The sequence below is a fragment of the Lycorma delicatula genome, chromosome 5, assembly GCF_047948215.1.
Source record: "Lycorma delicatula isolate Av1 chromosome 5, ASM4794821v1, whole genome shotgun sequence".
Lineage (NCBI taxonomy): Eukaryota > Metazoa > Arthropoda > Insecta > Hemiptera > Fulgoridae > Lycorma > Lycorma delicatula.
Window position 1 is genome coordinate 19,176,524 of NC_134459.1, and position 14,175 is coordinate 19,190,698.

A 14,175-nucleotide genomic window follows, 5' to 3' on the forward strand; every position below is an offset into this window, starting at 1 on the left:
AAATACCTGATTTTAAATGAGGAGAAAACACAAATATTTTTATTACCAAACTTATGAAATAACATATGAAAAGTAAAATTTTTAAATTTTTATTGCATCCTACCACATTTCAGAAACATCAATTGTGTAGTAAACTTGACAGATTATTTATAGTTTTAGAAGATTAAGATCCTGCCTTGAAATAGGTAGTTTATGTGTCATTGGTTTATGAAATTCATATCTGCAAACAGACAGCCACATTCAAGATATATTACTTTAAAAAAATGCTAAATAAACCAATTACTGAAGACTGCAAACTGCTCTTCATAATGTTAAAAATTATGCCCATTATAAATTTACTTATTCATTATTCTTTGATTAGCATTAAAACTAATTTGAATTAGTTATTACAGTTAACAGTTTGACTACTATAATCACAACTTTAGGAACAGGAAGATTCAAGCTTTCAGTTTAAGAGTGATTTTTTTTATATCATATTAAAAATCTGTATTTTTTTTTTTACATTAACTTAATGCATTCCCTGGTGTTTTCTTTCTTATAGGTTTCAATAATGTTTTAGATTAATAGAAAAGTGTACAAACCAACAAGTGTTACCTTAGAAATGTTACTGTGTTAGTAAGATGAAAGAATACCACTAACACTGTCACTTTGACAATCTCTGTGGCAGAGTGGTAGCGACTTGGCCTTTCATACGGAGGTCCCAGCTATGAATCCCGATCAGGCATGATATTTTTCATTCACTACAAAATTCAATTGCCATATCCCATGCACAAGCTTGAAGCTTATGTGGTGATATGATTAAGCCCACTACAAAATTCAATTGCCATATCCCATGCACAAGCTTGAAGCTTATGTGGTGATATGATTAAGCCAAATAAATAAAACAACTGACTACTATATTTGCAATATTCTTCAGAAAACTTATTACTTTTTTATATTTTTTTCTTTCTATCTTTACCAACTTCCAAAGCAGCTTCTCTAACTTCAGATTTTGCATTTTTATAAATTAAAAAATGTATTTATTCATCTAAAATAATAGAAGTTGTAACTATAATTTGGCATATGTTTGAAGTTACTTATAAATAAACGAATAAATAAATAAACAACTTCTTTCTTCATCAAAAATAAAAGTGAATCTTTCGCTTTTATTTTTGGCCTAGTCTAAAATCATCATAAAGAAAATCTTATAAAATTTAACTTCATTTATAATTTATCTAAAAGATTTTAGACTTCTGATTTAAAGATTTTCTTTTCTGTTTTATTTTGAAAAAAGTTTAAATTCATAGTTTTTTCAAGAACACAGTTTTTATTTGCAATATTTCATTAAATAGCAACTACAATTGTGCAAAGAAATTACTGTTTGCTTTTTCAGTACACAATATCAGAATGAAAAAGTTTTCATTCATAAATAATTCTTTAAAATTAATGACATTTTTTTCATTTTACTGTTTTTCAGTTCAGATCATTGGTGTAATTATTGGTCAAATCTATTCAATAACTTCTTTTTTGTGTGTCTTGAAAAATAATCACAATATCTATTTATTAATTTCCATAAAAAAGTACTTTGTAAATTAAAAATGAAAACTGTTAAATATAAATGGAAATTACAAAACATCTAAAAGTAAATATAAAATGTACAGTAGATAATAAGAAAAGTAAACATCTATGCACAAACAACAAACATTTTAATAAAATAAAAATAAATTAAAAGGAAAAAATCAGTTAGGAGAATTAAGAAAACAGAACTTCTTTTTTAAAAAAGTTCAAGTAAATTTAAATAATTATAAATTATCATTTATTATTAAAGTTCAAGTAAATGAAGACAAATAGTATCAGTTAATGATAAAAATATTATTTATTTATTCTTTCTCTAGTAACTACAGACCTAATTCAACTACACCTACTCTACTCTTTATTTTTGCAATAAAAAATAAAATTTGTAGCTTGTAAACAAATATTTAGCTTGACCATGATTCAAAACCCAAACCTACAGAATGAAAGGTAAATGTACTACCACTCTCCTACAAAATGACTTGACAGATGTGACTTAAAACAAAATATGTGTAAAGAATGTCTCAAAAGTAATGCAGGATTTAAATTAACAAAATGAACTTTTATTTATCCATGGATGTGCAAAGTGTAAGCCACCGGGTTGATCTAGTGGTGAACGCGTCTTCCCAAATCAGCTGATTTGGAAGTCAAGAGTTTCAGCATTCAAGTCCTAATAAAGTTAGTTATTTTTACACAGATTTGAATACTAGATCGTGGATATCGGTGTTCTTTGGTGATTGGGTTTCAATTAACCGCACATCTCAGGAATGGTCGAACTGAGACTGTACAAGACTACACTTCATTTACACTCATACATATCATCCTCATTCATCCTCTGAAGTATTATCTGAAAGATAATTACCGGGGGCTAAACAGGAAATATAAAGGAACTGGCAAAGTGAGGCATAATTTGAAAGTGTAAACACTGATGAAATATGGAAAATAATATCTGACAAATATCTACATGTCATATGACACTCGCACAATCTTTTGGCAAAATTTGCACAGACTTGTGGCTCAATTGTTGCGATAAGACTTCAAATTTCTTCTTTCATGCGCCGCATGACATGTGGCATCATCCTACTGGAAGAACATCTCATTAATATCAAAGCCAAAGTCCATGGCTTCAAACTGTGGTCACAAAAATGTTATCATCTCACGATAATGTACACCAATGATAGTTCAGCATAATAATCTCAGTTTTTGTAATATGTTTTCACGATACTTATATGCTCCTGAATCACGTACTTCTCCATTGCAACTGACTCCCTACAAATTAAAATGTGATTACTATATGTGCTTCAGAGACTGCATATTTTCTGTTGGGTTGGGTTACCAACCTAATGGAAAAATAATGGCATACAATTTAAATCTTGTGTTACCTTTTCAACAAAAATATCCGTTTTCTATTTTTTTTAAATAATTAATATTTACAGTTAAATAAAAAAGTATAAAAACTGATTCATTGTGGGACTGTTTACATTAAATGTATACATATTTCTAAATACAATAAAGCAATAATTTATTATTTTTTTTATACTGTATAATAATAATTATTAGTATTTTAAACAATAAAGCATATAAATTAATATCTGTACTGATTTTATAAGCCACAAAATGACAGGTCATGAACTTATATTTAAGTAAAATAATTGTTAATTGTTGCTAATTTGTTATTATTGTAAATTAAAAACTAATGATTCTGTAAACAATCAGCTATACCAAAATTATTGCACTTTAATATTGGTAATACTCTCATTTTTGTTTTAAAGATAAGAAAAAATTATTTGTTTACTGTAATGCATAATAGTGTAATGATACATTATTACATATGTAATAGTTAATTTTTATTATTACATACATAATAGCATAATAATACATTAAGTTATTATTATGTAATAGTGTATATTTTAGACTGCTGAAAACTTACCTGAACATGAATAACTAAATCTCCACAACGTTCAGTCCGTACAAGGTATCTCTGTAACAGACAAAAAAAAACCATTTAAATACTCTCATCTTTTGAACAAGTTTTCCTTTTTTATGATGAACTTTATAATTTAACCTAAAACTTGTAACTTTTGCGGGATAAAATACACCATAAGTAATATTAATTTTAGGAAGAACTTTTAATAAGAAGAAAAATCAGTATATTGGGAATATTTTAGAAAACTTGAAAGTTTTACTTTAAAGATTGTTGCAAGATGCTAGGTATGCATAGAAAGATACAAATAATTTAATTTAATATTTTGAAAATGACAAACTACATTCAATCAATAATATAATATTAATAATATTATTAATTAAATTAAAATTACGTAATTTGTATTAAAGTCATTGAGTGGTTGTGTAGATGAAGTGAAAATATAATACATCTCTCACAGGAAGAAGATTTTGGTGGCTTGTAGGAAAAAGTCTTAAGAAATAAAATAAGATACGGAAAAATGTGACTGTGATAGGAATATGTTATATTATTTTGTGATGTCTACAACTGGATATCATATGATATCTGATTTTGTGTAATTACACCTGATAAATGAAGTTTTATGGTCATGCTTATCCAATTATTACCACATAACTCCAGGGTATTATTTTCTTTGTAGATACAATACAGACAGAATTATTATTCATATGTTCTAGAAAATTACTTGAAAATCTGTGGGGACCCTTATACATTTGTTCTGATTTTGATGGAATTTGGGGATGTAGTGTATATTCAAGTTTTTCTATCAACAATACTGTTTATAATCGAGTTGTAGGCCCAGTTAAATTTACAGTAAGTAATCACTATCAGACACTATGGCATTAATTTTACTCTTAAAAACTGAACTTAACCACTAATGAATATTCAAGACCAACTAAAAGTATCACATTTAAAGCCCTGCAACATGATGAATAGCTATAGAATTGCTAATCAGGGATAATGATTCTACCATTTGCCCAACTGGTGATTTAGATTACTATGATTAAAGATTTTTATAAACATCTTTAGATATTCTATTGTAATTATAAGGCGGTCCTATCTTCTCCCTTCAACTACCATATCTCCCCTATTGGATCAGACACAATTGTACTATGACTTATATGTATCAATAATGTGTATTCATAAAAATTTAACTAAAGTAAAACTTAATACATTAAGTATCACACACACATACATATATATATATATATATATATATATATATACACTCACACACATTGTATATATCAACTGTATATAGTTAAGTCAATAATTTAAACATCAGTTTTTATAAACATACTAGCAGACCTAGCAATGCTTCGCTATTGCTAGATTTTAGTATATATATAGATTAAATGAACACAATTGAAAGTTTGATAAAATATTTAAAAACTGAACAATACAGAACTTCACAAATTTAACCTCTCCCTTTCACTTATAACCCTTTTTCCCGCGCATAAATCGGTCCAGTAGTCTATATATATATATATATAGAAGAAATAAGTCTGTTTGTATATTTGTTTGTTTCGTAAATATAATCTCGACCACAGAGCCACCTAGCGGGTCCATTTTTTTTCACGTAACTAATATATATTCTGAATGAACCAAATCGAACCATAAATACAATTTTACGAAATATCTCGACCACAGAGTCATCTAGCGGGTCCAAATTAATTCAGAAACCTTCGCGGGCGTGCGCACAACTCACCGAAGTTTCATCGCACCGGATGAATGAATGGTATAGGAACGCGTAAGGGGCAAACAAACATTCATTTTTATATATATAATATACTAGCATACCCGGCAATGCTTCGCTATTTCGGCAATGCTTTCGCTAGATTTGAGTAAACAATTGAAAGTTTGGTACAACATTTCGGAACTTCACAAAATTTAACCTTTCCCTTTTCTCTTCTTCCGATTTTTCCTTTTGTCTCTTTTTCCCGTGCATAAATCGATTCAGTAATTATTTAGTCTTAGTCTTATAGCGGACACACATATGAGTAATGCCTTTTATGTATATATATATAAAAGAAGAAAGTATTTTATATTTGTTTTTTTTCCGTAAATATCTCGACACCGGCGCCATCTAGCAGGTGTAGTTTTAGCAAAAATATTTTCACATTACTAATATGTATTCTGAATATGAGCCAAATCGGACCATAAACATAATTTTTCCAAATATCTCAACCCAAGTGCCACCTAGCGGTTCCAAACTAATTCAGTACCTTCGTGGACGTGCGCACAACTGATCAAAGTTTCATCGCAATCGTATGAGTGGTATAGGAACGCATACTGGACAAACAGGCAAACAAACAAACATTCATTTTTTCAAATATTCATTTTTATATAAATGTAAGATAAGATGTAACAACATGTCTGTGACTGAACAATTATACTATAAAAATCTTTTAAGTTTTTTGTTTAATAACATATAAAAAATGTTTAACCATTTGTTTACTTTTACGATAATAAAAGTCTTATCAATGGCATCTACCATTAAGGAAAAAAACAATAATAACTAATTATTCATTTTATCCAGCATGGCTAATGATACTTTTTTATTATTTTGTTTAATTAGGTAAAAAATTATAGGCTAAATTAACAAGAAATGTAAACTTAAATCCCCAAACTAGATTTTTTTTTAATCTTTTATTTAAAAAAATATCAATTTACTTCAATTTTTTTTATTTGTTGCTAATAGCACAGATCTTTTAATCCAACACTGTTCATCGCTAATAAAACAGAAAGGAAGAAGAAATTATAATTATTACAAAAATAATGATGAAAAAATATATACTAAAAGCAATTATCAACCCAAAGTATTAGTACTATTTTACATCCACCACTTTTTTTTGCATTTTTTCATATAGTAATTACTTAATATAGCATATGTTATAATAATTTATGAATAAAAAATTGGAGAAAACACACTAACATGCCGTTTTAAAAACGGGTAATTTTAAACACATTTAATATTAATTAATATATTAGTCAAGGTTAGTAAGCAAAGCGAGTGTAGGTTAGTTTGGTTAGATAATAATTATAGGCAATAATGCTTCTATTTTTAATATGTAAAATATATTATTATGGAGAATGTTTAAAATGACTGGTATAAAAACAGCATGTATTAGTGTGTTTTCTCTAATGTATTATTGGGTAAGACAAAGGTTGTTTTTAAAATATGTTTTAACATTTTATAAATGGGAAACATGTGACTGAAATGCCATATAACTTAATAAATGCATTAAGTAGAATTGGGTCTTCAGTTATGTGAAAAAAATTTTTTGTTTTCATATTTAATCTATATATCGTATATCATAATTAGTAATTATATAACTACCACAATTATTTATAAGAATAAGAAAATATCTTAGCAACGCAAAAGAAGAAAATTTGTTTAATTTTATTGTATCACCATAATAACAATAATTGAACTAATGCGATAATTAATCCATTAATCTATGTCAAAGGCCTCAAGAAATGTTTTCAAATGAATTTCATTAATGCAGATAAAATAGATAGTCATGATTACAAGCAATAAAACAACCATAACATGAAAGTATTATAAATATAGCAATAAAAAATTACTACATAAACAGAAACTGAAAAAAAAACTTGACATAAACATTTAAGTTAAGAAAAAACAGTAAAAATAGGATAGTTAGTAACACTAAAATAATGTATACATTTCAGCTAATAACAGATACCCCATATACTAAAAGGAATTCATGTAGGTGGTTAAGAGCAGCCAGCATTTTCAGTGATGAAGTGTAGACTTAAACACCTTCAGACGTCATACATATACTTTTTTCTTTAAATAGTGATGCACATAAAAAAATTGTTGAATAGTAAAAATTAATAAAAAAAAAACAGTTCAATATCGATCAGAATTTCATTTTTAATTGAGAAGGGTTTATAACAATAAAATTTAACAAAAATAATTTAAATTGTAAAAATTCAAGTCTTAGATTTTTACAAAATTAAATTCTTTATTTTAGTGAGGACATAAATCAAATGATGAATAATGTTAATATACAAACATGTATACAAATCTATGGAAGCAAAATGTTGTTTTAGTTTTAACAGTAATTATAAAGAAAAAGTTAAAGTAAAATTTTGGCTAGATCAGCTGCAATGCTTTAAAAAAGACAGAAAACAATAATAAAGAGGTAAAAATGTATTATTACATAAATAAAAAAAAAACAAAAAAGTCTAAAATAAGCTACCAAAACTCTCAAACAATCAAATTTTCAGAATTAAACAAAAATAACTGAACTTTTGTAAACAATTTTTTTTTTTTACATGACTGCCCAAAATGGAGTGTAATGTTTTTAGGGTGAATGTATGTACATATGTTTTTTCTACTGTAGCTGAACAGCTGAACCAATTTAGATGTATGATCCCACAATGGAATCCTTACGTTACAGGAGTGTCATAGTCTATATAGATATGTACATATATATATAATATAAATGCAATAGTGGAGATTTGTCAGTTGAAGCACAAACTTTAATGAACTGTGAACTGTGAGCCTCGATCACAGTGTTAGCTGGGTTGGAACTGAATCATTCAAATCAATCGAATGATTAATATTACAAAAATAATAGAATTAAATTTACGTAAATAAAATAAAATAATATTAGATAAATCTAAACGATTTCTGTTTAATAAAAATTTCTGTTTGACAATAATGGGCTTCCTGTGGGGACTACATATGAGGCTAGAGTGGTGAGGTCATGCGAGCACCTCATGTGAGGCTAGACCAATCATCACTATCAAATGGTAATAAACAGGATGTCCCTGGGGTGCTGTTTTGGGAGGTGCAATGGGGTGCCCTTATAACATCTGCAAACAATTATCCAAATTTCAAAATTTAAACGAAGTGTTTGTTAGAAGGTTGAAGACTAACTTTTGCACCATCAGGTATGCTCTCAATCTAAAGGATTATGATTATTTGTTTATTGTTATTGTAGGGTTTGATGACAGTACGATTAGAGGTAATGCTGATGGCATCGGATTTAGGATCGAGTCCACTATTGTCGAATTTGATGCTTTAGGGAAACAGGGCAAAGTAGAACAGCATATGCTGCCACTAATATTGTACTGGGCTGTGACAGTGGATAAACTACAAGGGACTACTCTAGATAGAGCTATCATAGATCTGAGCACTCACATCTTTGCCAAGGGCCAGGGCTATGTAGCACTGAGTTGCATAAGATAGTTTAGTTATTTGTTGTTTGGATCCCAGAAAATTGCTGTATGATCTGCATGATAAAAAGTCTCTCAAGAAACTCAATCATTTAAAAAATTTGAAAGTTTAGATTTTACACCAATTAAATAAATAAATTGAAATGTTTACAGTTTTCTCATCTAGCGCTATATGGTTATGTTATATTCATAAGTTTTCGAATTGTGAATTTTTCTAATCACCAAAAGGTATTAAATAATACCAAAAATTAAAAAAACATGATTGCCAAAAAATAAATAAATAGAACTAAAAAAAAACCACATAAACCATACTAAAAAAGAAAACAAGGTATGGAAATAAAGAACTAAACATCGTAATGCTATATTTAATTAAATAAAATAAAGAGTGACCAATCAACTTTCAGACAGTTTTTAATTTGTTTAAATATATTTTTCATCTTGTAGAAATAGCAGGCATTTATTATGGTTGTCTTAACGATTAAGTTCTCACCAGGTCTTACATTGGTAAGAAAATTTTGTCCTAAAATAACAATTTTTAAATACAGTTGGTCACTAATGTAGAATAATTATTATTAGAGCTCTTTAATATAAAACAATTAAAATCAAATAATCAAAGTTTCAGAAATAAACAAAAATTATTGTAACTTTTATAAACAATATTGTTTTCAATAATTAAAAGATTAAATTCCCTCCCTAAAAGAAAAAGTTAGTCTATAAAATGATATTCAGTTTAAATCTAAATTTAGCATAAAGACCTTTGTTAAATTATTGTATGAATATTTAAAAATATTAAAAGAATATTGATTAAATTAAAATAATTCATACATTTTCTCATAAGGTATACGTATAAATCACATAAATATATACAACTGATAAATTTCATTGACAAAATTCACTGAGGACAGTTTTTATAACACCTCTTTCATTAATGAAGAGTAAATATTAATAAAATTAAAGACTAAATTACAGTTCGTGCAAACACAGGGTGTGGTCAGAAAATGGATAATAATTTTCTCATTCTTTCCTATAATTATTTATGTAATAGTATTACGTATTACTTTCTTTTTTTTCTTTTTACATATCACTATCTCTGATTGTTATTCTTATGAATAAAAAGAATTTTTGTAATTTGAAAAAAATAATATAGAAATAAATTTATTTTTATTTATGTTAACATAAATAAAGTTACTCTATTAAAACATATATAACCACAGATAACCTTCTTTTTTTTTAATAGAAAAAGGCTTTATTATTACTTTCTTTAATAAAAAGAAAATTTATCAAAGTTAAAATAAAAATAATATCGGTTATTCAACTTTCTAATAGTTAGTCAAAAATTTTCCTTAAAAATGGTGTGTAAAACTCTTTAGAGCACTAAAAACATTGAGTATATAAAATAGTATTATTAGATGTCATTTGATTCTACAAATACTTAGGGTTAACTGGATCCTGGCCAAACTATACAATCCTTTTTAAGTTTTATCATATCAATTTGATTATGGGATTACAAACCATTAAGTAAGAAGTTTATAAAGTTCATTATTATTTTCATTGAATAAATTAAGAGAATTTAAATATATTCACCTTGAATGATAAAATAACTATTTTATTTTTAATTTTTAGTAATCTTATTTTCCTACAGAGGATAACATGACAAGTTATTGGCTTCTGTAGGTCATACAGCCCATTTCATTTATCACTACATGTAAAAAGAAAGCTTTTGGTTGTCCTCTGGAATTCTTTCCTACAATCTTTTTTTTCTAAAATACTATTTAGGAAGTCAAATTTTAAATCATTTCTTTGTTCATGATCTTCACAAACAAATAAATTCTTCTATGCATCAGATTCATATCCTTCTATACTACCTCATCCATCAGCTTATCCAAGCATTCCTTTCTTTAACTTCCAATTGGAGAGATATTAACTCTAAAATGTTTTGAATTGGTTACAGCCATATTATATCCTAACAATAAAGGATCTTAAATGTACTGGTTTTCCATTGATTTTTGTATCATATACCTTTTATGTTGAGTACTAATCATTTATTCTCATTTAGGAACAAATTCTTATTTCACGGCATATTGCCCCTGAAATAAGGATACTTCATTGGTCCCCTTACCTACCCACTCATCTGACTCCTAGGGAGCCTGTTAGCAGTTGACAGGAAGAGTCTTCTTATCTTGGGAGATCAAACATAAAAAAAATCGTACAAAATAAAAAGGTCCATGAAAAAAATCAACAAAAGTCAATAAATTAAATTATTTGGGAGAAGTAATCCAAATCAACTGTTTAGATAAAGAAGCAAATCAAACAAAAATGAGAAAAATGAAACTGGCTATCAATTAACAAAAGGTATTTACAACAAAAAGGATATCTGAATAAAAGCCAAAATAAGGCATTACAGTATGGTAATCAAACCAGAAGGCATGTATGCAACAGAATGCATCTTCAGCTTGAAATCACAAGAAATAAATGCAATAAAAAAAAAGGGAAGGAAAATCTTGAAAAAATGTTCTAGGACTAATAAAAATAGGTGAAAACGAATGCAAATTCATAAATAATACACAGATAGAATGAAACCGAGAGAATGTTGCATTCAATCAAAAAAAGAATAACTACGTTTTTCATAAAAAAATCTGTTTTGAAGCAGTAGAGATATATGTGAATGCTTTCAAGGGAGATTATAAAGAAGTAAAAGCAGTTAAAAAATAATTTTAATAAAATAATTATATTCAATGGCTAGGATACAGTTTTTATTTATTAATGTAAGTGAATATAAAAAAAAAAGACTGAAAAGTACATAATACAAATGTAATCTTGGTCTGGCATGGCATTTTTCATACGCTACAAAATTCAGTTTTAATATTCTCAAGTACAAGCTTCTCTGCAAGCCTCCTCTGTGGTGAATTAATTATCAAACAAAAAAAAAAAACAGATTGTAGTACTCAACACTGATTTCCAGTTAGTAAGTATTTATTTATCACCTTAGATTTATAAAACTATCAACCACTATGAAGTAATATTTCTACAATTTTCTTTTTTCTGTAATAGTGAAAACACTATAAATATTTTTTCAAGTTGTTCCTCATTTTATAGAAATATTCAGCAGTCTAGGAAGTTAAAGAAACAAAATAAAATGAAATAAAAAAATAATTAAATTCAAAATATATATTAAATTTTTTCAAAAGATCAGACTGCTTATAAAAAATGGAAGCTAAAATTATTTTTTTATATTTTTGATTTCTTCATTATGAAATGATCAAGTAATCATTTCATCTTAACTCAGATGAAATAATTTTGATTAAGTGTCACACTACTTCCACTTCCTTCAACAATTGAAAGTAACAATGAATTGTTTTTGGAATTTAATGCTGATTAATACCCTACATTAAGAGACATATATTTTGTATTAATAATGTTTATTACAGCAGTAATGATAATAATGAATATATATATATATATATATATATATATAAAATTATTATTATTATTAATAATACTATTATTAAAAAATGTTAATAATTTTTTTTTTTAATAAAAAATGTATGAAATAGCATAATATATTAAATTGATAAAATAAAATTTTTTTTCCTATTATTTATAAATAAATTTCTCTATTACATAAAGCAGCCTTAATTGATAAGAATGCACACATGTCCATCCTAATGAATCATAGAGTAATTCGTTCACCGAGACTGGGAGGAGAGAAGCCAACATTGTGTCGAGCCCATAATCACATGGCACGTGACGTAGCATCACCCTATTTTGCTGCCATACGCTTCTTCTGGCATGAAGCCAATCAAGAACTAATTGTAGACTGGTAAACAAATACAACAAACTTTTAAAACGGGATAGAAGAGTAAAGGGCGTACCATTACACACAACGTATTTTAGATAGATAGAACGCATATCTGCTTATTTACGTTACAAACTGTTTATAATAAAAAAACAATAGCGCTATTTAAGACTATTAATAAATTCCATTCTACAACAAATAAAAGAATTAATGAATAAAAATATAAAATTTCAAATAATGTTAATGTAATGCAACCCTCATTATATTTTAAGATAAAAATTAATTTGATGAATTATAAAATATTTCAAAAAATATAATTACATAAAGAGATTTATAAAATAACGACTGACAAGGTCACATCATTCTTTTATGAATTGAAAATAAGAATTACTAATTTGTACTCATCAAGAGATGATGATATTAACATTATTGAAGGATTTCCTGATATACTCGACATGTGGTACTTGATTTGATTGTTTTTTGGCTCTGTTGCAACTTTTTAGATTTTGAAATGATCATGAATGATTTTGCAACCACCTACAATCAGATGGCCATGAACGATTTCAAAATGTGTTGAAGTGAGATATTCTAAAGTAGAAAAACAACTTGTTCATTTAAAAGTGGATTACTTTAAAATATTATACACTAAAGACTGTAAAACTGTACAGATCTTTAGAATTAAAAAGTTCAATAAAAAATAATCCTATCAATCAATAAAGAAAATAAAGTAAAATAAAATATATATACTACACAGACACATTGATAAAAAAAATATAAAAACATATAATTTTTTTGAATATTCAAATAATTCATTAACATTTTAACCTCTGTGATAATAAAATTTAATATTATATAAAATATAAATCACCAGAATACAGCAATTAATAAGTTAAACTTACCATATTAATTTCCAATAATCGGTTTTCATGGTTTTCCACATCTTCAATTGGTATTAAATTCTATATTTGTTAAATTAAAACATTTTCCTTTAATGATTTGTATTTTTTTTTAAATTATGCTTTCTATTGCAGAATTTTGAATGATAAAAAAAACGATAACTTGAACATTTATATCATTCAAAATTTCACAATAGAAAATATTATAATTTTGGAAAAAATAACAAGTCATTAAAAAAATATGTTTTAATATATTAAATATAGAATTTAATACCTAGTGATACTGTGAAAACTGGTTATTGGAAATTAATATTGTAAGTTTAACTTACCTAATTTCTGTTCTTTGGTGGTTTATATTTTCATTTAATATTTAAAAATATTTATATGTAAACACACAGAAGTAATAAACCTGTAATTGATATTTAATATTAGGCTCCATAACATAACAGTTATAGGTAACCTGTCATTCACGAAAATTACAAACACATTACAATGAGTAATAAACCTGGAGTAGGATTTACAGCTTTACAAGAGAAAATATAAGTGGTTTATAGTTGTTTTCTGTAGCAAGCCAGCATGTCAGGCATCTAGGAAATCCAGATTATACTCTGCCTTATACTATTTGTAGTCTTACCAACAGTGGACCACAGACATTAATGAAATAGGAAGATACCATGCTGAGATTACAAAGTAAATGGAAGAGTAAATGGATTCATCATTACTTACTTCCCTGAGCTAAGTATACTAATGCAAATCAGTAA

General features: G+C 26.8%; 1 protein-coding gene across 2 annotated transcripts in view; it reads right to left on the minus strand.

The window, feature by feature from the left end:
- Positions 1–14,175, minus strand: part of LOC142324777 (uncharacterized protein ZK1073.1) — a 214,934-nt gene that overhangs the window by 29,329 nt on the left and 171,430 nt on the right. For both annotated transcript variants that reach the window (XM_075365753.1, XM_075365754.1), the window contains exon 2: positions 3,482–3,532. In XM_075365753.1, the coding sequence (XP_075221868.1) occupies positions 3,482–3,532 (51 nt within the window). The remainder of the gene's footprint in view (positions 1–3,481; positions 3,533–14,175) is intronic.